This window comes from Papaver somniferum, unplaced genomic scaffold (genome assembly GCF_003573695.1).
Source record: "Papaver somniferum cultivar HN1 unplaced genomic scaffold, ASM357369v1 unplaced-scaffold_10, whole genome shotgun sequence".
In the NCBI taxonomy this organism is placed as follows: domain Eukaryota; kingdom Viridiplantae; phylum Streptophyta; class Magnoliopsida; order Ranunculales; family Papaveraceae; genus Papaver; species Papaver somniferum.
In genome coordinates, this window is record NW_020618825.1 from 18027686 (window position 1) to 18041917 (window position 14232).

General features: G+C 34.5%; 1 protein-coding gene and 2 pseudogenes across 1 annotated transcript; 2 read left to right on the forward strand and 1 right to left on the reverse strand.

Moving 5' to 3' along the window:
- On the forward strand, window positions 1-1483 carry LOC113326485 (annotated as a pseudogene).
- A 2979-nt stretch (window positions 1484-4462) lies between these two features.
- On the forward strand, window positions 4463-6673 carry LOC113327023 (annotated as a pseudogene).
- Window positions 6674-8835: 2162 nt separating this feature from the next.
- Window positions 8836-10914, reverse strand: LOC113327027 (fe(2+) transport protein 1-like). Its single transcript, XM_026574665.1, has 3 exons — window positions 10283-10914; window positions 9966-10115; window positions 8836-9229 (listed from the first exon to the last, which is right to left on the reverse strand). Exons 1-3 carry the CDS (start codon window positions 10904-10906, stop codon window positions 8924-8926), a joined length of 1080 nt encoding a protein of 359 aa, XP_026430450.1. The 5' UTR covers window positions 10907-10914; the 3' UTR covers window positions 8836-8923.
- Between the last annotated feature and the right edge of the window lie 3318 nt (window positions 10915-14232).

Below are 14232 nucleotides of genomic sequence, written 5' to 3' on the forward strand. Positions count from 1 at the left end.
ATGGGTTTCTGATTAACTGGATTTTTTGATTAACTCTTTCTCGCATCCATGGTAAGTCCTTCGGATCCATCTCTTCACTCAATTATTGTTTCATGCTTGTTTTGATCTAATCGTTATTCTTTCCCATGTTTGATGATTCCAGAGTTTTATTTTGATTTTTATCTTCACCGAAACGAGAGTTTTTTCATTTTCTTATGTTTTGATTAGATTCATTGAAAACCCAGACTGGATTTGGGTTTGGGGTTTTGTTCAATCCTCGTCATATTCAACAACATTTTGATGTAAGATTATTTTTTAAATTTAATTTTTTGGATTTTTTTTTTGATGAATTTGTGAGTTTCTGAATGTGGGTTTTGTTTGAAATTGAAGGATTTCTATGAAGATTTGTTTGATGAGCTGAGTAAGTACGGAGATTGAAAGTCTTAATATCAGTGACAATTTGGCTGATCATATGGTGGGGAATGTTTATGTTCAATTTAGAGAGGAAGAACATGTTGCTAATGCTCTTAAGAATTTGACGGGAAGGTTTTATGCAGGTAACCATTTTCCGCGCTATCTTGGTAGCATTATTTGGTTTGTGTAAACATTGGATGCCTGTGTTTGTGTGTACTGATTTGGTTTTATGTTTTCAGGGCGTCCTACATTATTGTTGATTTCTCTCTTGTGACGGATTTTCGTGAAGCTACTTGTAGGCAGTATGAAGAGAATACTTGTAATCGAGGTGGATATTATAACTTTATGCATTTGAAGAAGATTAGCAGGTTAGTCTCAGTTTTTATTATATTGCATGTGATGTTAGCAGGTTAATTGATTGTAGAGCTAGATTTTACAGCTTTTTATGCTTTTGTGATTTCTTGGCTTGGAAAGTTATTTTGCAACTGATGTATTTTATCTGCGGAATGTCAGGGAATTGAGACGGCAATTATTTGGTAGGTATCGTTCAAGGCATAGCCACAGTAGAAGCATAAGTTCCAATCCTCACAGGCATCGAAGTTATGAAGAGCGTTCATATGGTGGTCATGGTTATGATAGAAGGTCTAGTGATCGGGGTATTAGGAGGACTAGGATTCGAAGTCCCGGAAGGTGAAACAGGAAGCTGGGATTGACAGAGACTGGTGTTGTTGATGACTGAGATGTAATAGTGTGTATGGGAATTTCAGTGATGGGTTGAGCTGGAACTGTATGTTAAGATGGGTTTATGCAGTTCAGTTTTAGATTGTAGATCTTTTTTTGAGTGTTTTAGTGAATGTTGGTTTCTTTTTTTGCGGCAATGCCAGCGAAGAAATACCAGCCTTCTTCAGCTGTTATTAGCTTTTTCACTGCAGTTGCTGTTGAGGTACTTGGTGCTTTGAAGGTTATAGATGCTGATACCGTGAGAAATGTTATCCCCTTTGTACTTAATGGAGTTGATCTAAATGCGAATGGAGGATCTGAACACAAGGTAAAAGGCTGCATTTATTTTATGGATTTTGAATTTGGATGAGTTTTACTTTGTGCCATTATTTTCTTTTTATGGATGTACTGTACATTTAAATTCTTTCTTTCCGTTTTTAAACGTTTCTATCAAATTCATAGTGTTTGCAGTATGTTTGTTTTTTGCGTATGTCGAAATACATCTGATTGTCCTTGAATATTGCTAAATTTATGTAGTTGGCTTAAAATTTAGCTTACTGCATTTGGTTTGTGTTCCATTTGTATAAGCCACCTATGTTTGGCTCGTGCATTTCTAATTCTTGTTCTTTTGTCTCTTTGTGTTTTGTCAGTCACAGATTCAGATGTTCCCAAAGAAAGCAATGGAGAGCCTTAATGAAATTAGGTAGTTCCCTTGGAAGTTGGAACTGAACTCGAATAATTTTTTTTATTGTATGACATGCACTTCTGTCACTTGCTAACTATCTGCTGCAATCTTTTTCATTTTCTTGAAGGGATTTTGTTGGAGTACTTTTTGAGAAAACTAACTTGTTTGAATCTCTTGGAAATTCCACAGGTGTTAATTACTAAGTAACCTCCAACTGCATCTATCCAATCTGGGAAAAAAGCAGACTACAAGTTGTGGAGATTCAGGATTTGCTGGTTTGCTTTACAATTGTATCCAAGACACATTAGAACCATTAGCTAGGACTTGTAGACTTGGATATTTTTTTTAAAGTTAAGTGCTAACTGATGAATTGTACAATGAATATTGATTTTTACATAAATGGTCATTTGGATTTATGGATGCAGGTTTCATTTTATTATAATTTAAATAAATGGTCATTTGAATGAATGTAAATGTGTTATACTGGCAGCTTAATGTGAATGTGAAATACTTTTGGCAATTCGGTTTCAGCTATAAATTTTTTTTAGAAAAAGTTTTATGCACACAACTTCTGATAAGAGTTGTGTTCCATATTTCAACTACACAAATTAGGTGTTGTCCAAGATAGTTCTACAACTCTAACAAGTGTAGTGCAAATCTTATTCATAATACTAATAAGAGTTGTTACACATTTCTACGATACACATCCTAGGTTGTCCAAGATAGTTCTGCAATTTTAACAAGTGTTGTGTTACATATTTGTACCATACACATCCTTCGTTGTCCAGGATAGTCCTACAATTTTAATAAGTGTTGTGTTACATATTTGTACGATACACATCCTTTGTTGTCCAAGATAGTCCTACAACACAAGCAAGAGTTGTGTTAGGCTTTCAAAAAAAATCGAAAGAGAATCACAACTTTGGCAAAATATTGTCGAACCATGAATCACATCACTCTTTACAACTCTTAGTCAAGCATTGTAGAAAATCTTGGACTTTCTACAATACCCCCCTTCCACAATGCATAAAATGGAGTTGTCGTAGGGGTACTACAACTCTAATCTGTAGTCGTCAATGATGATTTTTCCCGTAGTGGTCGTTTAGATTTTGTTTCAGACAAGAATAGGATTTCAGGTTTATCATTATTAATCAACTGGTTTAAATGATTTTGCGTAAAGGGGTTACCACACCCTTGAACATTCCAAGCAATGATTTTCATAAGGCATACAGGGAAGAGAACTAAATTCTATAAAGTCAGGAGTTTTACACTAGGTGACTCTAAGATTTGTGTAATCTACCTAATATGCTATGCATGAAATTAGAGAAAAAAATTTACTTAAGTCAAAATAAAGGCAAGCATGTAATTATATTGCAGTATTAAAACATCAATAATGTATCAAAAAAATCAAGAGATCGGAAATTAAGAATAAAGCAGCTATAGTTCAGAAGTTATTAGGGTTACATGATTTTCGATTTTAGGCATTGATGGGGAATCTAGATACAAGGGAATTGGTATGTAATCTTCCATTGACTGATTCTGTTCTTTGAGATTGGAACCATATTGGTTGAATGAATGCAAATTGTCATCACTGGAAACCAAGATTCGAAGCTCTTCAGATGAAGAAGAAGATAAGAAATCCGGGACTGATAAAGAAAATGCTTATTTAGGCTGAGTTAACGGAGATGCAATATGTGGGTGCAATGCAATTATGCTAGAATCCGGTGATTTAATATGAGATGCAATAGAAGAAGATGCAATGGATTCCACATAGAGAGGAGGGGAAAGGTGTTCATTACGTTGCAGATGCTATTTCTACCCATTTACCTTCTAAGCAGTTTGGAGGTACACTGCATGTCACTGTCATAATTTTTCATCTGAAAACTGAATCGAATTTTTTACTATGAACTTATGGATTAAGGGTCTGAACACCAATGTAAGTGTTGGTTCTTATTTTCCCTTAGAGTATGTTTAGTTTTTGTTGAAAAAAATGTACGAAAGTAAAAATTGATGCTCGTTGTGCACATAGGCTTCTGCAGCTATAAGGCCAGAAATGGTTTTATTAACATTGACTAAAGTACTGGAAATACAAACTTTGACATCTCTCCACGGAGCATCATCAGTACGGCCATTGAAGCCCTGTAGCGAAATCTTTTCAACAAGCGCACTAGTGTCACTCTCTGAAATTACATGTGTCAGGTTGAGTTCCATAGCTTTCTTGAGAGCAACTCATATTATTATTTGAGGAAGAAAACGTTTCTGAAGAAATTAAAGAACAAAACACACTAGTTGGCGAATTACCTAACATCGTGCGCACCAAGTGCGCAAAAAGAGAAGAGAAATGGATATGTATACATCTATGGTTCCACATGGATTCTCTAGTACATGGATTTTTTTATCTCAAAACCAATCATAAGAAAGGAAAATATAATGCTGAATCAGAATAATGTAAGCTGTGATCTCAGTTGGTCTTACCAGTTTAGGACCACTAGCTATACATATGCTTCAACTACAAACAAAACCACGGAGTAAGAGAGGGAAGGAGATACACACCACATAGGGCTATTATTAAGTTCTAACGGACCTAAGGTTTTTTCATCATCAAGGTAAAGTAGATAGATACTAAGCATTTTTCATAAGATGACATTCGCGAATTTTATACTACCCTCCTAATTTTTACTGCCTATATATATAGACTTAGCTACTCAGTGTTCGTTCCATACTGCTTCGTTCAGGACTTTCGATCTCTTTCTCTCTGTATCTTGCTAGCTAGCTTGACAATAAGAAAGCGATGCCAAGAACACCAATAGATCCATTGGTAGTAGGAAGGGTAATAGGGGATGTATTGGATCCCTTTGATAGATCAATACCAATTAGAATTGCATATACTTCTAGGAGTGTCAACAATGGTTGTGAACTTAAACCTTCTGCAGTTGCTGAACATCCTAGAGTTGAGATTGGCGGTGATGACATGAGAACCTTTTACACACTGGTATACTGGTTGCTCTTCTTTTTTCTATGCTTTTGTTAAGTCAGTGTTTAGATTAACGAGTTATTTCTAATCAAATTAATATCAACTATATTATTTATATGTGTATACTGTAATTGCAGGTTATGGTAGACCCTGATGCACCTAACCCTAGTGATCCAAGTTTAAGAGAATATTTGCACTGGTACGGATCTGCTCTCATAGTCTCAGCATGTATCCGTCCAAGCCTCAAAAGTTTCGAATAAATTAGCTTTTCCATCAGTAGTACTACTTTATCATGCCCTAAAGAAAACTTGACAAATAGTGGAGGTGTAAGCAGTTTACTTCATGTAGCATCAGTTTGATAAGTAACGTAAATTGAATGAAAGAGTGTGTGATCAAATAACGTTTCATGCAGCTTAGTGATAAATAACTTTGTTTAATTTTTGGAAGTATAGCTTAGATATATCTATCTGAGTTCAAATTTCTCCAAATTATATACTGAAAGATTAAAAAGAAAAAAAAAGAAACATATCAGGGAAGGAATGAACTTATTCTGTTTTTTTATCTTTATTCTACGATGTTGACTCACACGATTTTCTTTTCATTTTAGGTTGGTCACTGATATCCCAGGCACAACTGGAACAGCTTATGGTATTTTTTTGCACAACTGAAAAAATATCCTTGAGTCCTAAATTATTTTGCAACATTAATATATTCGAAAAGGAAAATGAAGATTCTCCCTTTTCATGTGGGATTCTGGTTTTTACTTCACTATCAATCTATACGATGGAAGCTTTTGTTTTCTCATTCCAGTTAAAATATAAAGAGAGGACCGGTTATCCAATGCCGCGTGCAAATTACCACTGAAAAGATATGTTCTCTGAGACGTGTCTATTTTGTTTGGGCTGGCAGTGCATCATAAAACACAAACCTCTTATCTAACTAAACTTTCTTTTTTATTCGTTCTTTTCACTTTTCTCTGAGATAAGTAAGTCCATGTCCAACTGAGAAAACATGACAAAAGGATTCCATTACGTTTGTAGTAGTAATGTAAACATGAGGTTCCGTCATCCTCAGTTCCCATGAGTGCTCGTTATCATTACAATAGTCTGACTAATTATCTGACTCAGTTATTATTCAGTGATCTTGGTTTTCTGCTCCCTCTAGTCATTTTTCCATCCCTTGGGTTGCTGGTGGAACGTCTTTAATTCCCAAATTGTAATCGGGTAGATGTTACCTCCACTATTTAACTATTCATGGAGCATGCGGTGTTTAACTGACTCATTTCAATCTCGCTCTCTTGTATATTCATATTTTACAGGACAAGAGAAGATGCCATACGAAGCACCTGACCAACCATGGGGATTCACCGTTTTGTTTACGTTTTATTTCGACAACTTGGTCGCGACACAGTATATGCTCCAGGGTGGCGTCAAAATTTCAATACTAGAGATTTTGCAGAAATTCACAATCTCGGACTGCCTGTTGCAGCCGTATACTTCAACTGCCAGAGGGAGAATGGCTCTGGAGGCAGAAGAAGGTGAAATAATATCGCAGAAATGGATCATGAAACAAGAAAACATATAATTTAAAAATATATTACCAAGAAGAACTAAGAATGGCACTAGTATATATATACATTCATCAAAATATGTGAACGGTATTGGTTTATATGAATAAATCTTTCAGGGTATAGATATACAAAAATTATGTAACCTGCGATTATGATAACAAGTAATATCTGCTACTATATACTCGTAGTAGTAACTAGTATGAGGATTTTTAGATCTATGAGTGGAGGTTTGTATTCTTCTAAATATTAAGTCCTTTCCTTGTATTTGTAATAAGTATAGCTTCCCACTTAGTTCTGGATGCAATATACGTTTTGTAATCCGTTTGGCTGATAGGGAAGTAAGCTTTTAAAGTGTGTTCAAGGAAAAATAATGTCTTTACGTCAAATCACTTCTATGGCGCATAGAAGTGATTTGACTGACCCGTTTCAGAGCATAACATAACGTACATATCTAGATGTTGAGAGCGCAGATCGAGGCCATCCATTCCCTTAATAATGTCTCGCGTGTCCCAAACTCAAAGTCTACCTTGTGAGTTGGAAATTATGCAGAGTTACCACTCTAATTAACACTTATACTTGTGAATCTGTGATCATCCCGGTGGAATCTGGAATCTATCACAATGACCCTAAATTTGCCACGTGAAACTATTTGCAGAAACATCCCCAAACAATTTATCCATTCCCAATTTTCCAAATAAAATTACAATCTAGCTATTTTGCGTTTTCAGTTCTAGGTTATTTTTTGTTCGAATTTTTGTTCATGCTAATTATAATTAGTTCTTGAGAATTTCTACTTTCAGAAACTCTGTCCTCAATTTCTTTTAATTTATATGCCTTTTTTGCAATGATTTCGACTACAATAAGATCTTGGTACAGATTTGGGAAAATATCAACAACAAAAAAAAGTAGGTACAGTAAAATTCAAAAGAAAGAGATCGATTGGAAAGTAAGACATATATCGCATCAATGCTAGTAAGAGTAATAATTTACTTAGGGGAGTTCACAAATCCAAAACAAAACAAAGTTTTGTCTTACATGGATTTCGAGACATCCCACAAACAAACTGGTATCCCTATTAGCAACATTGATATATTATGAGTGAGGGGAGCGGAGCGGACAGAGCGGTAGAAATGTCACGTTTCATTTTGTTAGGTAGCACGATTTGTTTGCAGATGTGAGATGCCAACCACCAGCAAAAACGTAAGACATACGTGCATGAGTTTCGATATCTCTTACATATCTCTACTACCCCTATATATATATATATATGAAGTAGAGAAGATCTATCTTCCTTCACCAGCCTCTTCTCACTAGCTTCTACAGTTCTACCTATATAGTCTATTCTGTACAAGTATCATATCTTTGAATGGCGCTTGCAGCAGCAGTTCAGTATGCAATGGTGCACCCTCTGATGACCGAAACACTAAATATATACAAGTACTAAAATTATTGGAAACTCAGCAAGTACGTATTGATTAATTTCATGTGTTGGAAAGGCTAGTTTGTCAAATATATCATTCTCTGATATATCCTCTAATTATGTGTACTGGTTATGTTTGCAGGAAATGGATACTAATATCAACTGCGAAAGGCTTGTGGGTTGGAAGACCGGAAGCAGACCAGCAGGCAATAACTAGATCATATGATAATTGGAAAACCCATTTGAGCAAGATGATACAACTAAGTAATTTAGGTATAGGATGATAATCTATGAAGCTGAGAGGGCCTCAACCTCGAACCTTCATTTTTACTTTTATTTTACTAAGAGAACTAAAAAAAAAAATGGGACGTAAAACCATTATCTCCCAGAAAGAAAATATCAGGTACGGAGAAAGAAAGAATATTTCTTTGGGATTACCCTAAACATCTAATTCGAAGACTTGATAACCTCAAACCTTCGTGAATCGTGATATGGTAACTAATATTGAGTCTCAATCTCAAAATATCGTAAACTACCACAACATTAGTACAAGATTGTTCTTTGGTCACAGATTTTTCTCCTGGCTAATCTGTATTGATTGTCATTTATTTTTTTTCAATGCAAGTGGCTAAAGGCTGCGAGACCAAATGTCATGATATGAAAAAAGGATGGAGAATAACTGTATAGAGAAAACACCTCCGCTTCCTGTCTTATGGCTCTTTTCCTTTTGATAAATTTTCCTTTCCAAGAAAAAAAACGATATCACTGTATATCGGTTGGTGGTACCAATAACCTGAGTTATAAACTCGGCCAGCACTAAATTATTTAACGATCAAAAAACAAATTTGTGTAAGAAAAAAAAAACAAGTATAATTAGTTTCTAATTTGAAAGACATCCAAGTAATCGAATCATTTTGTACCAAAAAAAAGGATATAAAAAAATTGGATCAAATCCTAAATTAAATTACAAGACATAAACATTAAATTACAAGTCAGAAACACAATCACTATTAATTTATTTTATTAATACAATATTTAAATTTACTACTGGAATTTTCTTGCAAACGGCGGTTGGTGATGCTGAAAGGACGCATGGTCACACATATACCGACAGTTGACAATCATGGCCGGTATAATACATGCTCGAGTATGTCTCAATTTTTAAGCCCATTTGGCCATGACAGACATACCACCAGCACCCAAAAGAACAGCGATATACGACTTGATCTGAAGCTTAATACTTCCTTGCAGTTTTGGACCCATGAAATCAGCAGCAAGAAGATCAACCAATGCCATGTAAATTAAGAGACCAGCTGATGATGCATTTAGTAATCCGACAGTGATTAGTGCCGTAGGACTGTTCTCTTTGTATGTCTTTGATAACCCCATCCCTACTGCTATCCCAGCAGGCGTCGTGATCGAAAAGAAAAACACCATTAAAAATTTCTTTAACGGTTTGTATTCTGCCTGCACATAATTAGAAAAAACCTCGAGTGATTATCCATAACCCAAATTCAATGATCAAATAAAATTCAACGTACTTGTTTCATTACCAGTACTATTAAATTACATTAGACTAATTGATAATTATAATTAAAATTGGTACAACTAATTTAATTTTGTAAAAAGTCAAATAAAGATAATGAAAGTGACTGTCGGAAAAATTAATTTAAATGAAATGGAATAAATGACAAATAAATATATGAACAGAAAAAAAAAATTGTTTATTTGCAACTCCCAAAGAACAAGCTAAGCATGTTCCATTTCCATTTCCATTATTTTATAAATGGAATAAAGGATAAATATATACTCATTTAAATGTTCTTTTTTCATTTTCATTCTACAAACAAGCTAAGCATGTTCCGTTTTCTTTACTTCTACTAATTAATTTTCATTCGATACCAACTGCAACGATCCTGATTTTCAAGAAAATAAAATAAAATATAGCACCAAATGCGAAAATAGTATCAATTTAAGCATGTCAACCGATCATACTCCAAATTGTACATTTGGATATCGATCTCCTCTATGGGTTAAAGAGTCCAGAATTCCTAGTATATTTGTACATCTGGATTTTTGTCTTCTCTATGGATTTGTCATTTGTTGCACTTGATTTATGACATTTTAGCTTGTTCAACTTGATATCAATATATACTTTCTTTTAAAACAGGATAAATGTCATAAAATAAGTTGATGACATTACCTGCATAATGCAGCCACCAAGCCCCATCCCTTCAAACATTTGATGGAAACAAAGTGCAGCAACAAGAGGTTTTATGGTGCATGTATTGTTTGAGGCTCCTACTCCAAGGCCAATTACAATCGAGTGCACAACAATACCCAGTTCCAATACCTACATATGATGATACACAAAAAAAACAAACAATTGTTATAGTGTTTTTGTTTGTTGAAATGTCGACATTAAGCTAATTTTTATTTATTTTTGTGATGGATGGATATTATTTTCCAGAATTAAGATTCATTTCATTTTTGGGAGTTAAGAGATGGATAACCAGCTACCATCGCAACGACCCGGTATCGAAGTAATTGAGCTCCAATGGGTGCCCCTTTGGTGTTACTGAGTGCACCACCATGATGATGGCCGTGAGAATGGAAATGCGAACCACCACCTCCTTCGGCTGTATTGCCCAGTTCATGATCACCTTCTGGCGTCGGTTGGATCATCTTCTTATTGTTCGCAGTAGTATAGAAACTAGTAGCCATTGAGTCCACCATTAGTGTAACAATAGCAGAAAGCATCGCTACAAATCCAGTAAATGGAAATTTATGCCATGGGTTATCTGACAAACAAGTCGACGACAACATATTGAATGAATCGGGCAATACGTGCATAAACCCGGTTGCAAGAATAATCCCTGCTGCAAATGCTTTCACGATTACAAATAGATCACGATCTGGATGTAATGCAGGAATATACTTTACGAAAAGTGGTGCACCCACACCAATCATGCTAGTAACTAATATGGAAACTATAGCAATTATCTTAAGTGGTTGTGCACGAGATTTGTTAACGCAATCACCCGATTCTTCAGTTTGACATTCATCTTGAGCTGATATAAGTTCTGCTGATATGAAGATTATCATGAGGATAAAGAAAATGGTTTTAGGTGCCATTGAAGACATTTTAGACTTTCTTCTTTTCTTATCCAAGTAGTAGCAGTATTGTTATTATTCATATAATTGGGCTACTGCTAATTATATACATCCTACGTATTAATAAAATAATGTGCATTATAGATGTAATTATATATATACATCTGCTAAATGGAATCCGTATATCTGGTCATCCACAACCTTGACTTCTATAATAGAACAAACTAATGAAGTGAAATACTGGATGAACGTGTGGTTGATAACGAAATGTGGAGTTCTAATGACTTCAGAACAAAGTTTGGATCAGGTTTTAAATGTCAACGACTTGGGCATGACGCGACAGCGGAACGTGCCCGGCGTTCTTACAAAGGATATACCATTTACACAAGAATCGAAGGAAATCAAACCGAAATCATACATCTAATGGTCCTTTATATGGTTTTGTATCGTGGAGGTAGACGTTGGTTTTTGGTGAAAACTATTGTAAAACTCATTTTCGAGATATTTTTCACAGTGAAACTCAACAATAGAAAATTTCACGCGTGCACACATTTTTTGGGTTAAAATTTTTCTCACACCCATATTTTCTAAAATTATTTCTTCGCTTCTTCATTCTTGGATTCTTTTTCATTCGTAACTTCCTTTTTCCTTCATCTTCTCTTTTTCATGATTACTTTTTTTTCCCGACAGAACATGGTGAAATTAATCGAGGATAATCAAGGTGTTGCCATTAATAAGATCTTTGGAAGAAGATTCAAATTGATTTCAAGTCAATGTGGTATATCCTGATTTAAGAGCATCTCCAACAGAGGTGCTAAAAACCTATGTGTAATTTTTATTTAGATCCCTCTTTATGGGGTTATATGTATGTATTAATAGTAATGCTTTGTTCATGAACCATTTCCAATGGTGTAGGGCCTTACTTCTGAGATTTGTTTTTTTGGATAACGATAAAATTGATTCCCTTTTTTCTAGTGGTCCAAAAAAATTTATTTAAAAATAAAATTTAAAATATACTTAAAAAGATGACATAGAGGTCATATGGTCTAGATAAGACTTTCTCCAAGACCTTCGTATTTATTTTGACACCCTTCCTACTCAATAGGACCTACTATTGGACATGAATTTAATTTTATTGAGGGTCTAAAATCCTATGTGTCATAAGAAAATAAAACTCTCACCCACCATTGGAGATGAAGCGAAATAAAAAAAGAATATTTGATTTTCTTTCTTCAGAGTAAATGAGATTGTCCTCAGGTTTCATTGATTATTTTATTCTTATTGATTTTAATATTTTCGTTTAGAACGATCCCGTTTCTAGGTTTTAAATTTGTGGTCTTATTTCAATTTTCAATGAGTAGAGCTCATTCAGTTGTTTTCTAGGTCTAATTCTTTTTTTTTCTTGGCGTGTAGTTATTAATTATGATTTCATTGCGTTCGATTTGGTTTTCATGAGGTTATTGAGAATAAACCCTATTTGTTTGATAATGTAATTATGAATTGGGGAACTAGGGTTTATGAGAAATTAAGGTTAGGTTTGAACCGGGATTCATTAGAATCCAATGGAATTAGTATTTTTATTGATTGAAATCTGATATGTAATTAAGAATGTGAACGAATACAGATTCAGGTTAACTAGGTTTCTGCAAATATGATTTTAATTTTTACGCGTCATACATCAACTTTCTTATTAGTACTGAAATCAACCAAAAAAGTGAATGCATAACATGTTATGCACCTAGCAAGATGCACGCATAACTTTTTACGCAGTCGAGATAATATTGCATAACGCATTATATAATCACTTATTTGTTAGCACAGATAAAAAATTGTTACATAATCTTTTATGCATCTGAGAAATGGATGCATCCTAAGAAAAATGGCTACATAATGTATTATGTATCAGTTCTTTGGTAGGAAATAAAATCAACCAAGAAATGGTTGCATAACTTGTTATGCAGTCGAGAAAATGACTGAATAAGGAATTATGCATCCTTATTAATTTTTAGGAATATCCATCGTTTTAATGAACTAAAATATGGTTGAATAAGGAATTATGCATCCTTTGTGGTGCCTGCATAATTCGTTATACATCCTTTTTTCTTGTTCGAATAATATTTTTTTAAATATATATATATATCGTTTTAGTGGTTGCATAACAAATTAACGGATGCATGAACCAAAATATGGTTGCATAATATGGTATGCATCCTTTATGGCGTCTGCATGGTATGCTTTCTTTGTGATAGCTACATAATAGTTATGTACCAAGTTTTCGAATTTTTTTCCTAAAAGAAAAATTACCTCCGATTTTTTCGTGAAAAACTTAAATTGATATTGTTGTTTGTACTCTTTGTGTAGATCTCTTTAAAAGCTTTCCAACGAGATAACATTTGTAAAATTCCAAGCCAAGATTTTTAGATGTGTCATATTCTAGTTTGCTTACCAATTATACCCTTGGAAAAATAAGAAGAATAACAGAACTTTTTGGGCATGACAGTAATACTAATACTTTTTGGGCCTTAGCCTAATTTCCCCTTTTGGTAACTCTGTGGCGGAGTCATCCCAGTGCGGGGGTGTGCACTTCCACCCCCAGCCCAACTGGCTCCAAAGCCAAATTTTGGCCTAACTAGAGATTTTAGGCTATTCACAAGCCTATTTTTACTTCTTTGCACCCCCAAAATAAATTTTTGCACTCCTAACCTAAAAACGATGACTCTGCTCTCCAGTGGAGCTGTAAACCTAACCAAAATCATTGGTTTGGAGTTTGGACCTATTAATGTCAACCCGTAGATGTATTCTCTTTCCGCCTTCCATTAGGGACATACCTACCAAGTAGCTAACCAAGCCTATAATTCGTCCGTGTTTTAGCCCGAAAAAGTTTTGTATAGGAAAACTTTGAAATTTAATAGTTAGCCTAGCAGGTCATCTATATTTATGATTTGTGAAGGGAGGTTTAGCAAAAAATAAATTTTATCCCATGACCTAATTGCTTAAAACGTAAAACTTTCTTCATCACATCTATTTATTTTCCCATATATAACTTAGTGCATTTTAGTCTTTCAATTGCCTATCTATCAAGTGTATTATAGGAAATTCCACTTATCCCCTAATTATTCAATTTGTCTCAAAAAATTTATCGCTCTAGCTCTATCATAATAAGATTTTTGGGTTCGTCCCTGCTGGTAGGTCAGGAAAGGAAACTACTATTACTGCAAATGCACAATGTCTAGCTTAAAGTAAACAGGCCAAGAACAGGTCGATCCCACAGAGACTTGTGTGATGCAAGGTTGAACACGGGGTTTTACTATACTAATTTCGAACAAAGAATAACAAAAGGAGGTTGTTTGCTGATT

Coding starts and splice junctions, on each gene's coding strand:
- LOC113327027 (XM_026574665.1), bottom strand. CDS start 10,906: ATGTCTTCAATGGCACCTAAAACCATTTTCTTTATCCTCATGATAATC. Junction 10,116..10,282: donor GATACCGGGTCGTTGCGATG/GTAGCTGGTTAT, acceptor CATCATATGTAG/GTATTGGAACTGGGTATTGT. Junction 9,230..9,965: donor TTGGTGGCTGCATTATGCAG/GTAATGTCATCA, acceptor AATTATGTGCAG/GCAGAATACAAACCGTTAAA.